The 20,778-nt window shown below is 44.7% G+C and overlaps 1 protein-coding gene across 1 annotated transcript in view; it reads right to left on the reverse strand.

The window, feature by feature from the left end:
• The window catches only part of PNPLA7 (patatin like phospholipase domain containing 7), a 424,003-nt gene that overhangs the window by 61,172 nt on the left and 342,053 nt on the right, over nucleotides 1-20,778 (reverse strand). The window contains exon 27 of the mRNA XM_065418594.1: nucleotides 15,568-15,724. Coding sequence (XP_065274666.1) covers nucleotides 15,568-15,724 — 157 coding nt within the window. The remainder of the gene's footprint in view (nucleotides 1-15,567; nucleotides 15,725-20,778) is intronic.

Below are 20,778 nucleotides of genomic sequence, written 5' to 3' on the forward strand. Positions count from 1 at the left end.
TCTTAATGTCTGAGTATATTATATCAAATTAAATTAAAATTCAATGCAAGACATCTAAATATGCAAATGATATCATCCTAGTTAGTGTGTCAATTTTAAATACCACACCAAGAGAATAATCCACTATTTTTTTTCTAAATTAAATAGCATTTTATTAGACAAAAATCTTTTTTCCCTTCCACATCTTTTCTATGACTTAATGAATGGGGCTTAGGCAGGCAGGAATTGGGGCGGATTAACACAGGCTAATGCACCAACAAGGCCTCTATGACTGCAGTCCATTAAATGATTTGTAATCAACATCTAGTTGCCTCTTCACCTTAGCAAGGGTTTAAGAAAGTGCAGAAATAGCCCACATCATGATTTCCATTCTCCTCTATCCATATTCTACCTGCCCTGAGACAGTGTGATTGTTAAAACAAAGTTCTATAAAAACAGGTCAGCTAAAAGAAGCTGAATAGGGAACTCCTAAAACAGCTGAAATGCCTTAGCACAAGATAACAGAACTGTCAGCTTCACATCATTGCACACTTCAGTCTTTGAGAGGGTGGAGAGAGTTTGCCAAACCTAATTATGAACATGATGGTCATAGCTCCAGAGTTAATAGTGAGGTAAGTTTTACACTTCAAGGAGGGATTCAACCTGTTATATGTGACAAATACAGTGAATCCTTCCAAAATTAAAGTACTTAAAAAAATAAAAAAAAAGTATAAAATGATTTTTGGGAATATACCAGAAAATCCATTAGTTTGAGTTATAATTAAATTGTTAAATAGAACCTTCAAGAAATTTAGTGCCCATTGTCATACCTGTTTTTGTCCCTACTAGTCTTAACAATGCAGACTTCCCATAGAGTAAATACTCACTGAAATCTTGTACATAAGGTACCGTGGAAGAAATATTTTAGAATTAATGGTAATTAATTCTACTTCATAACAACATATTCTTATTCTTCATAACTGAAAGTTTCTCCTTTAGCTGAACTGCCCTCTTCCAAAGTAGCTGCCATCTCCTATTGCTCTTCATGGGGCTGAAGGTACAGGCTGCCCTTAGCAAAGGTGGCTCACTGCCTGCCTTCAGCTGCTCCTCACAGTGCTCCTTTCTCTACTTTCCAAAAATAAAGAAGGCCGCTATTTTCCCTGAAAGTAGCTTGGCTTCACTCCCAAGGCAGTGTCCGTTTGTAAAGAGGACATCTTAACTGTGTACAGCCTGTGGCCTCAGTCTCAACTGATAGGATATGGCAGCCATTCTGAAAGATGGCAATTCTTCATGAGTTCATCAGAGAGAAGATTTTATTGTTCACCCTCTGTTGAGGGATATATTTGAACTTTTTAAAAACAACAAACATGATCATTAATCCTAAAACAGGTATTTTCAAAAACTATCTACCAGATCTACTCAATGAGCAGAGGAAAACTAGGGTTTGTGAACAGGGGAATGTATGGGGTGCAGAAGTGAGAGGAAACTGCGTGCAGGGTAACATGGAAGTCAGGAGACGGGGCACCACCGAAGTGCACGCACCAGCTACTTTGTTTGGCTCTGGAGATACAAAACTGCCATAAACTCATCTTAAGTGGCCAGAACACTGGCAACCAGCGTGTCTGAGTGAATCTAGCTGTATGAGCTAAAATTTAAAAAAATGATTCAAAGTTAATATTACATATTTATATTCTCTTCAGGTTTCTTGTTTAATGTTCATGTATAATACTTTAATAATTTGAAAAAACCCAACAAGCAAAGAAATTCCCAGGGAAAGTCTAAATTAAGATTGATTAATGGTGGAGCGTACATGTCAATATTTTAGCGTAAACTACATTGCATGGACGTTGTAATTATTCCAAAACCAACCACTATAAACCCAGGAATTAAGACTGAACTTCAAAGAAATCCAAACAGCTCAAGGCCTGAAAATGCATAACTAGAGCATCCAAAAAACCTTAACAACATTGTAGTGACATGAAGGGGGGGGGAGAAGACTATATAATGTTTTTAAAAATCAGTTTAAGTTACTCTGGGACTATAAACATTGAAATAGTTTCACTACAGGGGACAGTTAAGGTTGTTTGGGTTACTTTGGTGCATTTCCAGATCATAGGCATGTTTAGATTTCTTTTAAATTGAACCTTAGCTCTATATTTCCTGGGTTTATAATGCTTGTGTTGGCCCCTTACTGAAATTTAGTGGGGTGGGTTTTTTTTTGGTTGGCCCTCTCCCAATACCAAAAGAAAGGAGAAGAGCTAAAGAGAAATGAAGATCTTGAGTTGACAGTCCCCAGGGCCAATGGGGAGAGGCCAACGCTCCAGGTTAGCCTGATTGACAGGGTGGGCAAGCCAATGAGAGAGTCAGGAGCCCGAGTCCCCTCCTCTGTGTCAGGTGCAGCCAGGATAGGGCAGAGCTAAGGGGACAGCAGCAGCCCGAACTGAGTTGGAGGCAGAGCAGCAGCCAGCATCAGAGGGGCCAGAGAAGCAGCCCAGAAGGCAGAGTGGGGCTGGAGACAGAGCTGGGCTGGAGTCAGGGCAATAGCACTGAGCCAGAAGAGGCAGAGCTAGGGAGCTGGGGAAGCACAGATCATCCATGCCTATGGTGAGTCAGGGCTGAGCTACAGTGGGGAGCTGTGGGGCCAAAGGCTGGATGGCAGAAGCCCGACATGCCACAACTAACACTACTGTTGAGCACAGTGAGGGGCTGGAGAGAGTGAAGTGGGACCCTTGACAGAGGGCCGAGTGGAAGGAGACGTTGCCAGACAAGAGGGCCTTGAAAGCTTGCCGGGGCGGGGGGAGGAGAGGGAGGAGGGAAGCCAATGTGAAGCCGATGGGAGGAGGGGCCAGTACTGGGGTGAAGGGTCCCTGGCACCTAGCGCCTGAGGGCGTGTGGCTACCGCCAGAGCAGGCGTCTGACCCACAATATCACCGCAGTGCAGCCAAGTCCTGAGAGGGAGGCTTAAGACAGGTGAGGAACAGTCTGTGAACTTTCCTTACATCCCTGAGATGGCTGTTTGTGGTGTTCCCTGTGTCCATTAGGGAGGATTCCTTATTTCCTTTACCCTTTTCCATTTTATACTTATTTTTCTTACAGATTCTGTTTCATAAATTATATTTGGTTTGAACTTAATGTAGTGCTCACTAGGCCAGGGAAGTAGGAGAGAGCACCCCAGAGTGGGGGACACCCTAGCCCCTGTCCTAAGTGACCACAACAAGATTGGCGGTTCAGCCTCCCAGGAACCTTGGGCCTAGCCTTGTTGAGGTTCCGAGGATTCTGCTGCACAGGAGAGTGGAAGGGGAGCCCTCAAAGTCAGGCAGGGCTCTGGGTAAAGGTAGTGGGAGAGAGGACTCAGATCCTTTCGCTAGCCAATTCCACTGGGATATTGCAGGAGCCAGGAAAGCTCCCCACAATAGCGGGACCATTCCCCCACTTACACTTGGTTTGGGGATAGTTACAACATCTAGGTAAGGCATTTTACCCTGACAGACAAGACCTCTCTACCCTAACTCCATAATACTGTAGTTCCTGTGACTATTAAATAGCAGTGTTTTCATGTTTGCTTTTTAAAGGCTTCCACAAAAAACATGTTCAATACTTAAATGTTCCCCTCTAGTGTGGGGACCCAAATGCACCAGCACTTGGCTAGTGCATGGGAATCAAAGCAAGCTCACTTGAAATGCACTATAAAGGAGAAACTGATCAGCCTGCTTTCCTTGTCCAAATGGAGTAGAAACCCTGGGAAAATGCAGTGACTAAAACCCCCACGATTGCTTAAAAATATTTTTTTAATGCAATTTAAAATTAATGAGCTGTGCTGATGGCAGCAAATCGCACCAGAGAGTTCATGAGCAGGCTGCTGATGCACTGCTCATGTCCACAGACAGGAGGCTACAGCACACATGAAATGTGTGTGCCCTGCTGCTCGTATTTTAAACTGCAGCATTATTTGTTTACAGGCAGCCTGTTACTGATCAGGGACTTTTTTTAAACTCTGTAGTTCACCTTAAACATTCCTTGGCATGTGCTATGTCCATGTTAGATTTGAAGCTAACATAAGAGCACTCACTCATGTCTGACTACCAACTTCTGCTACCTCTCAGCTGTATGTGCTATCACGCACTGGGACCTCTCACAGGGAAGTTTTCCCACCTCCTGAGAGTAGAATGAGCTCTCTTTTCCTTTAGTATCCTTGCCTGGTGTTCATGCCAAAGCCTTTGGCAAAGCCTGCATTCTCTTCTTAGGGTTTGTGTTTGTTTACATTGTTTTGTATTTGTATGTGTTGTTATACATGAAGATTTGGCACATGAACGAAATAAAACAGTGTAGGATGTGAAGTGATTTGCAAAATGCTATACCTAATAACTAATTATTCTCTACTTCCTAATGAGAGCTCTATGCCTCACACAGTGAAAACACCACATGTGGCCCTCAACTTGTGGACATCACCCTCACCCAGCTCATAGGCAATGCTTTCCTGTGCTGTAATCAGTGTTCTTCCCCAGAAGGCTATGTCACTTTCACAGCACCCTCCGACCCTCTTTGATCTGCCCTATGTCCCACAATGGGACTCCAGATTTAGGACTCAATCCTGATATTGCAGTGTAGCCCTCAAGGGATGGCTTCCTTTGTCCTGCAAAACAACATTTGGCTGTGATGCCAGGCTGCAAAGACCACGAATGGGAGCCAGAGAGTGGCTAGTATCCTCAGTGTCCTGGCTAACAATTCCCATCTCATCAGAACCTGTTTGCATGGCTCTGTGGAGCATGCGCCCAGTCACTGCTCTTCCAACCTCTAACTCCTTATGATAGGAAAAATTTTAGCCACCTAATATAGGCACTACATAAAATCAAAATATTTTCTATAGTAAGAACTGTAAGCGGATCATATATATTTTGATATAATATTAGTGTGGATTCATTATCAGCAGAATCAATGGAGTAGAGTAGATAATTGATCTGCTCTGTGAGTTTCACACCCCATCTGCAGCATAACAAATGAAAGCCATTATTTATTGGCTGCTCCATTATATCCAGAGATCCCATCAAATTAAACTATGCGTCCCCCCCCCCCACCCCCAAGCATACTAGCAAAGAGATGCCAATTTCTAAAAATACCTAAAAGCTTTTTTGTCCTACAGCCATTTCTCATTTGGGCTGGTGGCACAGAAACCAGTTGAAGTTATTTAATACATCACAATAGATAACGTAAATAATAAGGTCCCTATAGGCTACTAAAGCCAGAACATGTGGTTGTAAACAACCATAACCTGCAACAGTCACAGCTAATGGGAACTAGGGCAGCAGAAAAAAAAGGATGTTTCCACAGAACAGGGGCTTTCTAGCCTTTATGTATCAGGTTGATTTTGTAAAAATCTTCTTCTAGACTGTTCTCCTCTAGCAACACACTGATCATCCCTGGTTCTTGAATATCTGGCCTCTTTGCTGCCTCTTAGCAAGCCCAGTGGAGAAGTTTTCACAGAGACTCATGTGGGGAGGGCAGAAGTGGTCTTGTAGCTTTTGGATCCTGGAACTTTGAGGATGTCTGGTGTTTGGCTGAGTCTCTGTAACAGACTCAGATTAGGCCCTCTGTGGAGAGTAAGGTATTTCATGAACTCCCTAACAACTCTGATCTCCTGACACCAGGAACAGTGTTGGTGAGTAATGAAGGAAGCCACTGCAAAGCCTTGGTCTGAAAGATAGCTGCTGTAATTTGTGGTATGACGGGGAAATATGTGAAAAAGCCATTCCTGGAAGAGTCGCACTCCCATAACCTTAAAAAGTTCACCACTTTGGGCTTCCACTGCTTTGTGCGGCACAGAAAATCATTTTGCTGGATCCAGTCCCACAGCATGCCATCCGCAGCGAAGAAGCCATCACACAGAGCTGCCTGTTCTTATCTTGCCACATTTTGACATCTCCCTAAATAATTAAGCAACTCCTGTTTTGCATGTGGAATGGTGCGTGCTTGTCAGAATGGTTATAAAAATCCCAAGTAGCTCTTCAAAGTACTCTTCAATAATAAGATGAAATCAGTATTTCTGAAGATATTATTACCTAGGCCTGGTCTACACTATGATTTTAGGTCGAATTTAGCAGCGTTACCTCGATTTAAGCCTGGACCCGTCCACACGACGAAGCCCTTTTTTTCGACTTAAAGGGCTCTTTAAATCGATTTCTTTACTCCACCTCCGAAGAGGGGATTAGCGCTGAAATTGGCCTTTCCGGGTTGAATTTGGGTAGTGTGAACGCAATTCAACGGTATTGGCCTCCGGGAGCTATCCCAGAGTGCTCCATTGTGACCGCTCTGGACAGCACTCTCAACTCAGATGCACTGGCCAGGTAGACAGGAAAAGGCCCGCGAAATTTTGAATTTCATTTCCTGTTTGCCCAGCGTGGAGAGCACAGGTGACCACGCAGAGCTCATCAGCACAGGTAACCGTGATGGAGTCCCAGGATCGCAAAAGAGCTCCAGCATGGACCGAACGGGAGGTACGGGATCTGCTCGCCCTATGGGGAGACGATTCCGTGCTAGCTGAACTCCGTAGCAGTAAACGAAATGCCAAAACATTAGAAAAAGTCTCAAAGGGCATGAAGGACAGAGGCCATAACAGGGACCCACAGCAGTGCCGCGTGAAAATTAAGGAACTAAGGCAAGCCTATCACAAAGCCAGAGAGGCAAACGGAAGGTCCGGGGCAGAGCCGCAGACATGCCGCTTCTACGCTGAGCTGCATTCCATGCTAGGGGGTGCAGCCACCACTACCCCAACCCTGTGCTTTGACTCCGTCAATGGAGAATCACGCAACACGGAAGTGGGTTTTGGGGACAAGGAAGATGATAATGAAGACATTGATAGCTCACAGCAAGGAAGCGGAGAAACCGGTTTCCCCAACAGCCAGGATATGTTTTTCACCCTGGACCTGGAGCCAGTAACCCCCGAACCCACCCAAGGTGTGCTCCCAGACCTTGAGGGCGGACAAGGGACCTCTGGTGAGTGTACCTTTGTAAATATTACACATGGTTTAAAAGCAAGCGTGTTTAATGATTAATTTGCCCTGGCATTCGCGGCCAGTACAGCTACTGGAAAAGTCTGTTAACGTGTATGGGGATGGAGCGGAAATCCTCCAGGGACATCTCCAGAAAGCTCTCCTGGATATACTGCCAAAGCCTTTGCAAAAGGTTTCTGGGGAGGGCTGCCTTATCCCGTCTGCCATGGTAGGACACTTTACCACGCCAGGCCAGTAGCACATAGTCTGGAATCATTGCATAACAAAGCATGGCAGCGTATGGTCCTGGTGTTTGCTGGCATGCAGACAACATCCATTCCTTATCTCTCTTTGTTATCCTCAGGAGAGTGATATCATTCACGGTCACCTGGTTGAAATAGGGTGATTTTATTAAGGGGACATTCAGAGGTGCCCGTTCCTGCTCGGCTGAACTGAAATGTTCCCCGCTGTTAGCCACACGGTGGGGGGAGGGGTGAAGTGATCATCCCAGAGACTTGGGGGGGGGGGGTTAGTTGGGTTTGTGCTGCACGTTAACCCGGAAACCGCAGCCCCTCCTTTTAAATTGCCAACCCATTTTAAATGGCCAACCCAACGGCCGCTTGGTATGGGAAATGCGGGCGCTGCTGTTTGAAACCATTCCCACATGTTATGAAGGTTAAAGAAGCCAAAAGACTGTGGCTTACCATGGCTGCCTGCAAGCTGAATTCTGTTGCCTGGCACTGCACGAGTGATCTCTCACACCAAACCGGCAGGCCCTCAATATAAGAGGAATAATGCAACCTTGTAACGAAAGCACATGTACTGTGTAATGTGAACAGCAAGGTTTAACGTGAAAGAGTGTACCCATTGTTCTCTAAAATGTGTCTTTTTAACTACCACCTCTCCCTTTTCCTCCACCAGCTGCAAATGTTTCTTCTTCGCAGAGGCTAGTGAAGATTAGAAGGCGAAAAAAGCGCACTCGGGATGACATGTTCTCGGAGCTCCAGATGTCCTCCCACGCTGACAGAGCACAGCAGAATGCGTGGAGGCAGACAATGTCAGAATGCAGAAAAGCACAATATGAACGCAAGGAGAGGTGATGGGCTGAAGAGAGTAAGTGGCGGGCTGAAGAGGATAGGTGACGTCAGATTGCTGACAGAAGGCAAGAGTCGATGCGCCGACTGCTGGAGCATCAAACTGATATGCTCCAGCATATGGTTGAGCTGCAGGAAAGGCAGCAGGAGCACAGACCACCGCTACAGTCCCTGTGTAACCAACAGCCCTCCTCCCCAAGTTCCATAGCCTCCTCACCCAGATGCCCAAGAACGCGGTGGGGGGGGCCTCCGGCCACCCAGCCACTCCACCCAAGAGGATTGCCCAAGCAACAGAAGGCTGGCCTTCGATAAGTTTTAAACTGCAGTGTGTCCTTGTCCTTCCCTCCTCCCCCACCCCACCCGGCGCTTCCCTCCTCCCCCACCCCTCCCGGGCTACGTTAGCAGTTATCCCCCTATTTGTGTGATGAATTAATAAAGAATGCATGAATGTGAAGTAACAATGACTTTATTGCCTCTGCAAGTGGTGATCAAAGGGGGGAGGGGAGGGTGGCTAGCTTACAGGGAAGTAGAGTGAACCAAGGGGGGGGGGGGTTCATCAAGGAGAAACAAACAGAACTTTCACACCGTAGCCTGGCCAGTCATGAAACTGGTTTTAAAGCTTCTCTGATGCGCACTGCGCCCTGCTGTGCTCTTCTAACCGCCCTGGTGTCTGGCTGCGCGTAATCAGCGGCCAGGCAATTTGCCTCAACCTCCCACCCCGCCATAAATGTCTCCCCCTTACTCTCACAGATATTGTGGAGCGCACAGCAAGCAGTAATAACAATGGGAATATTGGTTTCGCTGAGGTCTATCCGAGTCAGTAAACTGCACCAGCGCGCTTTTAAACGTCCAAATGCACATTCTACCACCATTCTGCACTTGCTCAGCCTATAGTTGAACTGGTCCTGACTACTGTCCAGGGTGCCTGTGTATGGCTTCATGAGCCATGGCATTAAGGAGTAGGCTGGGTCCCCAAGGATATCTATAGGCATTTCAACATCCCCAACGGTTATTTTCTGGTCTGGGAAGAAAGTCCTTTCCTGCAGCTTTTGAAACAGACCAGAGTTCCTGAAGACACGAGCGTCATGTACCTTTCCTGGCCATCCCACGTTGATGTTAGTGAAATGTCCCTTGTGATCCACCAGTGCTTGCAGCAGCATTGAAAAGTACCCCTTGCGGTTTATGTACTTGCTGACTTGGTATTCCGGTGCCAAGATAGGGATATGCGTTCTGTCTATCGCCCCACCACAGTTAGGGAATCCCATTGCAGCAAAGCCATCCACTATGACCTGCACATTTCCCAGAGTCACTACCCTTGATATCAGCAGCTCTTTGATTGCGTTGGCTACTTGGATCACAGCAGCCCCCACAGTAGATTTGCCCACTCCAAACTGATTCCCGACTGACCGGTAGCTGTCTGGCGTTGCAAGCTTCCACAGGGCTATTGCCACTCGCTTCTCAACTGTGAGGGCTGCTCTCATCTTGGTATTCTGGCGCTTCAGGGCAGGGGAAAGCAAGTCACAAAGTTCCATGAAAGTGCCCTTACGCATCCGAAAGTTTCACAGCCACTGGGAATCGTTCCACACCTGCAACACTATTCGGTCCCACCAGTCTGTGCTTGTTTCCCGGGCCCAGAATTGGCGTTTCACGGCATAAACCTGCCCCATTAACACCATGATTTGCACATTGCTTTGTGAGAAGTCTATGTCCATATCTATTTCCTCTTCACTCTCATCACCGCGCTGCCGTCGCCTACTCGTCTGGTTTTGCTTTGGCAGGTTCTGGCTCTGCATATACTCCAGGATAATGCGCGTGGTGTTTAAAGTGCTCATAATTGCCGCGGTGATCTGCGCGGGCTCCATGATCCCAGTGCTATGGCGTCTGGGCTGAAAAAAGGCACAAAATGATTGTCTGCCGTTGCTTTCACGGCAGGGAGGGAGGGAGTGGGGGCCTGATGACATGTACCCAGAATCACCCGCAACACTGTTTTTGCCCCATCAGGCATTGGGATCTCAACCCAGAATTCCAATGGGTGGCGGAGATTGTGGGAACTGTGGGATAGCTACCCATAGGGAAATGCTCCAGAAGTCGACACTAGCCTCGGTACTGTGGACGCAGTCTGCCGACTTAATGCACTTAGAGCATTTTGTGTGGGGACACACACAATCGACCTTATAAAAACGATTTCTAAACAACTGACTTCTATAAATTCAACCTAATTTCGTAGTGTAGACATACCCCTAGTTTTTATTTGTACACTGCAGGAATAAGACAGTCTGGGTAGCAAGTGGGGCCACTCCACACTGGATTAATAGAACAGTACCAATGCTAGGAATGAGCAGTGTGACAACATATGCTTTGTGTATCAATAAAACTAGACTAAAATCTGCATGTACAATTTAAAAGTCTATCCCATCTGGATGATAAATAACATTTGACAGATACAGCTCCCTTCATCTCAAAGGCTTGCAAAGAAAGGGCTTTTCAGACTGAGAGGATAATTGTCCCTCCACTATAATTCAGTTCTCTTGGAGGTGCAACTCAGCAGCCATTCTTACGTTAGACTCAGGGCCGGCTCCAGGCACCAACCGACCAAGCACGTGCTTGGGGCGGCACCTTGTAAGGGGCGGCCAACCTTGGGGTGGCGGGGGGCGCTCGGGGGTTTGGGGTTTTTTTGGTTCGGCGAGGCGGCGGTCGAGGTTTTTGTTGTTGTTGTTTTTGTTTCAGCCGGGCGGTGCTTGGGGGGGGGGTTGTTTTTGTTTTGGCGGCGTGGCGTAGCGCTCGGTGGCGGGTGTTTCAGTGGCGCGGCACTGGGGGAGGGTGTTTCGGCGGCACGGCGCTCGGGGGGGTTCGGTGGGGTGGCGCGGCGCTCGCGGGGAGGGTGTTACGGCAGGGCAGCGCTCTTTTTTTTTTTGCTTGGGGTGGCAAAAAAGTTAGAGCCGGCCCTGGTTAGACTTGTGTGCCTTGGAGGAGATTAGCATGCTCCCTCCCAACCCTTTAAGAGGTGTGGGAAGGCTGATCTATTTTTAATAAAATTAAGTTTATTTCTACAAAGTTACTGAGTGCCATTTTAATTGTGAGGCCTCTGCAGCCATCTGAATCTAGTGATCCAGCACCTGTAATCACCAAGAAGCTCAGAATCTCTGCTTTCTAAAGACACCAAGCTTGAGCTAACATTCCAAGAGGCTGCAGAGATGTAAGAGTTACAGGAAGTTACTTAAAGCTGTTTTAATCCAGTTACAGGAAGTTACTGAAAGCTTTTTTAATCCACAAAACCTTCATAACCTCTCTTAAATCCCTCCATAAGGTCCCAGAATAACATCCCTGCCCTCTAGTGATGGTGCTGCGAAGGCAAGACTGCTGCAGTGATCATGGCATGTTGGGAAATGGGTGCAGAGTTAGAGTTGGGAGGGCAGGGAACAAGTGAACTTAAAGAGAGAGTGGGATGGAAGGGAGGACCTGAGATTGCTATGGTAGTAAAACCAAGCAGAAAATGTGGGGAAGTTTGTGGGCTTTGTTATATGGACACTCCCCTTGAAGTGACTGTGTGTGTGTATTTGGTAAAGGTCGGAACCCACAATGTAGGGGTTTATTTAAATTAATGATTGTCAGTCCATCCAATTTTAGAAGTGTAACTGGGTGGGTGGGGGGAACCATAATAAGCTATAGCTGTGGGAAAGTAGCCAAACCCATAGCTGACTACAGCTGGAGAAGCCACCTGCAAAAGGCAATATTAGAATAGATGCCAGTCGCAGATTTCTCTGTCTCCCACTATAAGTCTCACAAGATATAAGAGGACTGTTAGTTTCAATCCAGCTTGGAAACTTCAATATCTCAGTCCAATATATGGAGATATACCTATCTTATAGAACTGGAAGGGACCCTGAAAGGTCATCAAGTCCAGCCCCCTGCCTTCACTAGCAGGACCAAGTACTGATTTTGCCCCAGATCCCTAAGTGGCCCCCTCAAAGATTGAACTCACAACCCTGGGTTTAGCAGGCCAATGCTCAAACCACTGAGCTATCCCTCCCCCCTCGACTTCATCAGGTCACTTTCCTTTCATTAGAAAAAACAAATTGGAAACAATTTTTATATGAAAACTAGAAATAAAATAAATACATTAAATCACTTTATAATTGGAAGATCCCAGTCATCTATAACCAGCACTGCTTGGTGGTACGGCAGTTTTGTGGGTGTTTTTTGGTGTTTTTAATTCCCCAAACAAATTATAAATTGTTATTTAAACAGTCAGCACACAGCTAAGTGTAGCTAAAAAACCCAGAGTTTCGTATATTTAAAAAAATAATTAACATTTTCCTCCCTAATGCAGTACCTGACCTCTGGAACACTGGGGCTACATCTTACATCAGACATTTGATTCTTAGTTAGTTTAGAGAAGAATTACCTCAGTCAATCACTTCTACTCAAAAGATGACAGCATGTGAAAGTGAAAGAGAGAAAGTTATATGGTCAGACTTGGAAAGAAAACAGACTCCAGCACATAAAAAGACAAACAATGATAAACACCAGCTAACACTTGTGCAAACATGTACATTCACACATAGGGCTGGTCCACACTAACCCCCCACTTCGAACTAAGATACGCAACTTCAGCTACGTTATTCACGTAGCTGAAGTCGAACTATCTTAGTTCGAACTTACCGCGGGTCCACACGCGGCAGGCAGGCTCCCCCGTCGACTCCGCGTACTCCTCTCGCGGAGCAGGAGTACCGGCGTCGACGGCGAGCACTTCCGGGATCGATCCGGGATTGATTTATCGCGTCTAGACAAGACACGATAAATCGATCCCAGAAGATCGATTGCTTACCGCCGGACCCGGAGGTAAGTATAGACATACCCTGAGAGTAGGGCTGGTGTACATGCAGAAGTAATGGGTGTCTCTTTCAGCCCTGCAGTCCTCAGGAACTCACACAGACCCGACCTACCACTATGGTAGTGGAAACTTAACAGTCCCTCTCTGGCAGCCTAGGGCCTTGCGTGTTACAATGTTATCATTGTGCAGGTTTCTCTGTCTCCTTAGGAGAAAAGATTTTCCAGGACTTGAGGATTCTCTTGCCTTTGCCTCCTGCACTAGGCAAATATCCTGAGACTAACGTGCCAAATTCATAACAAGTTTGGAGTGACAGACTGGCTGCTTGATGGGTAGCTTTGGGTGATTAACATACAGCCTGTCTTCAAAAATGGACTGGGAGGCATTCCTTTAAATTAGGGCTGTCGATTAATCGCAGTTAACTCACGCGATTAACTCAAACAAATTAATTACAGTTTTAATCGCACTGTTAAACAATAGAATACCAATTGAAATTTATTAATTATTTTTGGATGTTTTTCTACATTTTCAAATATATTGATTTCAATTACAACACAGAATACAAAGTGTACAGTGCTCACTTTATATTATTATTTTTATTACAAATATTTGCACAGTAAAAAGATAAACAAAAGAAATCGTATTTTTTAATTCACCTCATACAAGTACTGTAGTGCAATCTCTTTATCGTGAAAGTGAAGCTTACAAATGTAGATTTATTTTTGTAACATAACTGCACTCAAAAACAAAACAATGCAAAACTTTAGAGCCTACAAGTCCACTCAGTCCTACTCTCATTCAGACAATTGCTAAGACAAACAAGTTTGTTTACATTTACGGGAGATAATGCTGCCCACTTCTTATTTACAGTGTCACCAGAAATTGAGAACAGACGTTCACACCGGACTTTTGCAGCTGGCATTGCAAGGTATTTACGTGCCAGATATGTTAAACATTCATATGGCCCTTCATGCTTCGGCCGCCATTCCAGAGGACATGCTTTCATGCTGATGACGCTCGTTAAAAAAATAATGCGTTAATTAAATTTGTGACTGAACCCCTCGGGGGAGAATTGTATGTCTCCGGCTCTATTTTACCCACATTCTGCCATATATTTCATGTTATAGTAGTCTCAGATGATGACTCGGCAAATGTTCATTTTAAGAACACTTTCATTGCAGATTTGATAAAACGCAAAGAAGGTACCAATGTGAGATTTCTAAAGATAGCTACACTCGGCCCAAGGTTTAAGCATCTGAAGTGCCTTCCAAAATCTGAGAGAGATGAGGTGTGGAGTATGCTTTCAGAAGTCTTAAAAGAGCAACACTCCGATGTGGAAACTACAGAACCTGAACCACCAAAAAAGAAAATCAACCTTCTGCTGGTGGCATTTGACTCAGATAATGAAAATGAACATGCGTCGGTCCGCACTGCTTTGGACGGTTATCGAGCAGAACCCGTCATTAGCATGGAAGCATGTCCTCTGGAAGGGTGGTTGAAGCATGAAGGCACATATGAATCTTTCGCATGTAAATATCTTGCACCGCCGGCTACAACAGTGCCATGAGAATACTTTGTTCTCACTTTCAGGTAACACTGTGAACAAGAAGCGGGCAGCATTATCTCCTGCAAATGTAAACAAACTTGTTTGATTGAACGATTGGCTGAACAAGAAGTAGGACTGAGTGGACTTGTAGGCTCTAAAGTTTTACATTGTTTTATTTTTGAATGCAGTTCTTTTTTGTACATAATTCTACATTTGTAAATTCAACTTTCATGATAAAGAGATTGCACTACAGTACTTGTATTAGGTGAACTGAAAAATACTATTTATTTTTTACAACGGAAATATTTGTAATAAAAAATAAATATGAAGTGAGCATTGTACACTTTGTATTCTGTTTTATAATTGAAATCAATATATTTGAAAATGTAGAAAACATCCAAAAATATTTAAATAAATGTTGTTGTATTATTGTTTAACAATGTGATTAATCACGATTAATTTTTTTAATTGTGATTAATTTTTTTTAATCGCTTGACAGCCCTACATTAAATTCAAGCTCCTGTACTGTCTATTCAGTGCACAGAATGCATTAATGTGATCCTTCCCCATAACACATCCACCCTAAACCCACCTGTACAATGAGAGAAAGAAAAGCCAGATCCACAGCAAGAAGTCAGCTCAGTACAGCCCCGGAGTGAGGCATTTGTCCTACTGATGCAGTGTAATATTACAAAATATGATCAAGTCCAGCAAAGTGCCCTAAGAGCGATCTGTTTTTCCAACAGACATAGGTAAATATGCTCGATGATCAAAACATCAGATTCCTGATTTATGGAGATTAGTTTTGTACAGAGCTGCTGACATGCCTCACTGCAGTTGCCACCAGTTCTGTCTACAGGAAGCATCCTATACTCTGCCCACAAAGCATCTCATGCTCTGTAGGAGTGTACACTTTTGCATAAGGCACTAGCAGCTTCTCATCCTTCACTATTGGTAAAACAAACACATCAGAGGCATTTCAAACACCCTTCTTCACCTCTCCTAATATCCAGAGGCTGTATTCTGACCTTGGACTGCTGCTTCTGCGTTGCCATGTGTGCTGTGGCTAATGTCAAAACTCCTATATATTAAAAGTGGAAAAGAACATAAACATATATTCTACGTTCTTACCATTGCCCATTGCCTGGCTTTGATCCTCATTTGATTATAGCTACGCTCTTCAGCATACAGTGCACTCATGAATGAGCCAATGGAAGTTCCTCCAATCATATCAACTGGAATGCCTGCTTCGATCAGTGCCCTGATAATTCCCACCTGGGAGCACCCCCTGTGTCAGAAGAAAAAAAACAAAACAAAAAAACACTATCAGCCAAGCAGAATTGTTAAAGGAAAATTCAAACTATTACCCCTTAAGGGAAAAGAGTCAGGAAAGCACATGTTTTGTGCATTATACAAACCATCTGTGACACTATATGAAGCACAGAAATTAGAAATGAAAAAGGCACCAATCTGTCCATCCTCTCACCAGTGTAGAATTGTTCTCTACGTTTTCAAGTGCTTTGCCCAGTCTAGTTTTAAATATCCTAGTGATAAAGTGAGTGCCATTTCCTTGGGAGACTCTTTTACCATCTATAAATCTCAGTTGTACAAACTTCCTATGCTCAATTTCATCCCATTCCTGTCACTGCCCCTTGGATCACTTTACACAAATCCTCTCCCTCCTTGCTACACATCCTACACGTACTTCAAACAGCTACACGTATTTAATTCTTTCCATCTAAGGCCATGTCTACACTTAAACTGCTCCAGCAGCAGCTAGGCCACTGGAGCACTTCAGCTTAGACACTCACTACAGCAACCGGAGAGGTTTCTCTGTCGGCGTAGTTAATCAGCCTCTCCAAGAGGCAGTAGCTAAGTCAATGGAAACATTCTTCTATTGACCTAGTGCAGTTTACACTGGGTATTAGGTCGGCTTAACTACGTTGCTCAGGGGGGTGGATTTTTCACACCCGAGTGACGTAGCTGAGTCAACATAATTTCTTAGTGTAGACCTGGCCTACCTCAATCTCCCCGAATGCTGGAATGCTTTGAGGCAGTCTCATCTCAGTTACACTGGTGAAAATGGCTTCATTGGGGTCACTGTAGAGATACACTGTTGTAAACAAGGGCAGTATCCGACCCTTTTATTGCTCCTCTCTGAATTCTCCTCCCTACTCATCCATCACTACACCTTCTTGCCCGGGACTAAGCAGAGTATTCTAGCGATGGTCTCACCACTGCCAGAGAATCCTATCACTTTTAAAACTCTAAATGGTGGCTGCCTTCAAGACTTGTTCCCTGCACCTGGTACTGATGAGTCTCTGCGCTCACACACCTGCCCTGCACTTCAACCTCATGTCTGAAGTCAGCAACTTGCTTTTGCCAATGTTGCTTTTGCCAAGCAGAAGGTCCTGCAGTGTGGAACTTGCTATCTGCTTAAATCCACAGCCTTTGTGGATTTTCTAAAATATGTTAATAATGAAGTATTTTAAAGCTTGTCTTTCTCAAAGGTTGTTTTTAGAAAGACCAGTACTGGCCCTAGGTCTGTCTTCTTCCTTTCAAACCGCTCTGGTTTTCCCTGTATAATCAGATACCCTCGTTCATGTGTGTATGTATGAAGAGGGTGGGATTTGATTTTGTTTTTATCACTCTGGATTTGTTTTTATTCTGTTGTATGGCTCCCTGAGCCTCCTGGGTCCATATAAATAACATTAGTATTATTTCTATGAGGTAATATCTTTTACTGGACCATTACCTCACCTATCTTTTCTCTCTAATATCCTGGGACCAACACAGCTACAACAACACTGCATACATATTATTTCTATGGACAAGCTACATCACCCATATGCCTTGTAATGACGGAGGACCCCCATCCCCACCCCAAACAAAATGAATGGGATTTCCCTTTACACAGAGGTTATACATTTAGTTAGCTACCCCAGCAGTGAAAGGGTCAGAGGCATCCCTTCTGAAGCAAGGGCCTGTAAAAGAGAGTGGTGAGTATGGTTTTGTTGCTTTGAAGGGACTGTGTATAGACACTCATGCTGAACTATGCTTTTTTCACAAGAGACTGACCAGATGATGCTTCCGATTCCCAACCCCCCAGAGTGAAAGGTCTGAATGCAGCTTTGCTATTTAATTTATTGATTAAAAATACCTCATGAAACTTTTCAACAGCTAGTCAAAGCTGGATCTTCAAAACCTACAGTCCACATAAGCCAGGGCAGCCTGCCAAAGCAAGCTGCATGCAGAAGGAGGCAGTCAGCCAAGCAGCACGTGTTCTGTTCGCTAACAGCTAGCAGTTACCCTATATATCCAGAGTAGGCCATCTGCATATTATGACAGAATAGTAAAAATTCAAGTCAGGAGCAAGACCTTCAGCTAGCTAACAACAACAACACGATGAAAGAAAGTGCAGGGCAGGACAGCAGTGACTGCACACCTCTTGTGGGATCAGGCAGTTTCACATGGGATCCTTATTTGTTTCATGGCGACACCAACAAATACAACATACCCATGCAACATACCCATTGTGGAGGGACACAGGTAACTTGAGCCAGCACTGCACATACCACCAGCAGCAGAGGTGTGCACTACATTAGGAATGCATTAGGAAAGCCTTGTTCCCCTAACTGCCAGAGGGCTGAGCACCCATTACTCCCATCAAGGTCAGTGGGAGTGATGAAATCAGGCCAGCACTACTTTAGATAGATCTGGGGGGTGAGCTATGTTGCAGAAAGGACCATACAGCTCTCAGACAGCTGTCCTTAACATCAAAGCCATTTGTATGGGCATACTTCAATAGTGCTTTCCCTCGGTTATAACTTACACTTGCCCCTCAGCACATGCAGGACTCTGGGTATCAAATAAAAGCTCCTTCCTTCTCGCTCCACCTTTCCCCTACATGTTAAGCTACTGCAGGATTATTCCAAAGGGCATCCCTAAGGAATTCCTCTGGTTGAGAGGAAATGGGTCTAAATGGTTAGTGCAAAGAACTAACTAACTAACAGTAAGACTCCTGGATTCCGTTTTCAGCTCTCATCCTAACTAGCTGTCTGTCTTGAACAAGTCAAGTGATTAACCATTCTGGGCTTCGGTTTCCCTGTAGAGGGGGTGCAGTCCTATCTACTGTGCCCTCCTCTCAGGGTCAATGCTTGCAAAGTGCTTGAGGGATCTCAAATAAATGGTGTTACATGCTGCAAGTGCAAAGTATTATTTGTCCCCCTAGCGATAATTACAAAGAGGTTACACTCTTATTTTCTGGGAAGAAGCATGGTGTGAGGGGTGGATAAAGGTATGTTCTCAGTATTCTCAGGGCAAGCCTTTCTCACCCCAAAACATACCACCTCAGCCACTGGCTTCAAATTTGGAGTTTCACGTATGGGGGGGGGGATCAACGTGGAGCTAACTTCACCTTTCTGGCAGAAGGTCTTGCAGAAAAATTCCTGGTCACAAATTTCTTAGTCCCCAGAGGTAAATGCGTCAGCATTTGTTAGAGGCTTTAAATGCGTGAAGAAAGAGCTTAACTGGTAAAAGGAAAAAAAATCCTTCAGAGACAAGCACACGTGTATGCTACACACGTGCCCAGCCACACTACAAATCAGTTACGGCTCGCTGGAAAAATGAGCAAATAGAGCAGGACATTTCAGATTAAACTGTCAGTAGGAATATAGACTGGCCTCTGTGCTGAGGTCAGAGAACTGAAGGGAAACAAAATTAATACAGAACAGATCCCACACGCTAAGATTTTCTCTTCCTTAAATTACATTTAAACTTCAATAGGATGTTCTCTGTCAGGGGGAATAAAAACATACAAGGCAGCATATGCTGAGCAGAAGGGTCACTCACTTTCCACGCTGCCTGCGATTCCTGACATAGCATGGTAGAAATGCAGCAAGCTAATACTGTATTAGCTTCCAAAGCCCATTTCAATTTCGGAAGGGAAGAGCCAGTATAACTCAGAATTGAGTCTCCACATTATTTCACTCTCCTCTAATAGACTCATCAAGGTGAAATGAGCAGGTACCATTTATTTTCAAATCATCATTTAAGATAAAATCAAGGTCAGGGATGCTGCAGAACTGCATTGTCTCTCTACCAAAAGCCATCTTGGATTTGGCAATACTGTCTGCTACACAAAGTTCCCAAGGTAATTAGATGAGAGAGTACATTGAAAAGGAAATTGCCCAAAGGAGACTAAAATGGGCTATACAATAGCCTAAAGCATCTGAATTAAACGTCTCCCACAACCTTACAAACTTTGGCCATGTATGGTGATAAGAGTAACAATAACAACAACTTGGCCTTTCTACAGCATCTTAAATCTAAGAATCCCAAAGCACTTTACAAACTTTCATTAGGCCTCACAACATATGTGTGAGGTTAAGTACAGATAGATATATTATACCCGCTGGAGAGATGGGAAAACCTGGCACAAAAAAGTCCCCAAAATCTTAATGAGTCAATGACAGAGCTGAAAATAGAAGCAAGGAGTCTTGAGCTCCCAGTCCACTGCTTTAACCATTAGTCCACGCTCTGTTTCTGGACAAAGCAGTAACAGTTCTTGGGAAAGAGGTCTGGCTACTGCATTTGTGCACAGCTTAGGTCAGTCAGCTTGGTGTATTGAAAATATAATTGGTTTATCACCGCAGCAGCAGGACTAAGAGTAATAAATACAGGGAGCCCTGTGCCAGAACTCAGCAATATTTATTTATTTTAGTGTTTTTCAGATGCCCCTGCCACAGTTTCTCTGGGCACGTGCACTGAACAGAAAAAAAAGATACAAAATTAGCATAACAAGAGCTGGTTAACAGCTGCAGAGAGGAGGCTAGAACGCACCTCTCCACAGGATAATGGAGTAAGCTGCTAACAGCACCTAATATAAAAGAGGATGTTACTTACCTGTAACTGGAGGTTCTTCAAGATGTGTGGTCTCTATCTGTATTCCACTGTGGGTTACGCATCTGCACCGTGTGCCTGGAGTTCGAGAATTTGAAAGTAGTCTCTGTTGGTCCACGCATGTGCCCTGGTTTGCCTCGTGCTCCCAACCGAGGCGATAAAGGGTGGGGTGGACCTCCCGTTTCTTCAGTTCCTTCTCCACCATGAATCAGATAAGTTCCAAAGCAGAGGGAAAAGAAGGCTGGTAGTGGAATATATATAGGGACTACACATCTCGAACAACCTCCAGTTACAGGTAAGTAACCTCATCGTCTTCTTTGAGTTATGGTCCCTATTGTATTCCACTGTAAGTGATTGACAGACAGTACCTAAATAGGTGGATGGTGTGAGGATGAGGACAGTAGGAGCGAGCAGAGATCTGCCGTCCCAAATGAGGCGTCA

Source organism: Emys orbicularis, chromosome 18 (assembly GCF_028017835.1).
Source record: "Emys orbicularis isolate rEmyOrb1 chromosome 18, rEmyOrb1.hap1, whole genome shotgun sequence".
Taxonomy (NCBI): domain Eukaryota; kingdom Metazoa; phylum Chordata; order Testudines; family Emydidae; genus Emys; species Emys orbicularis.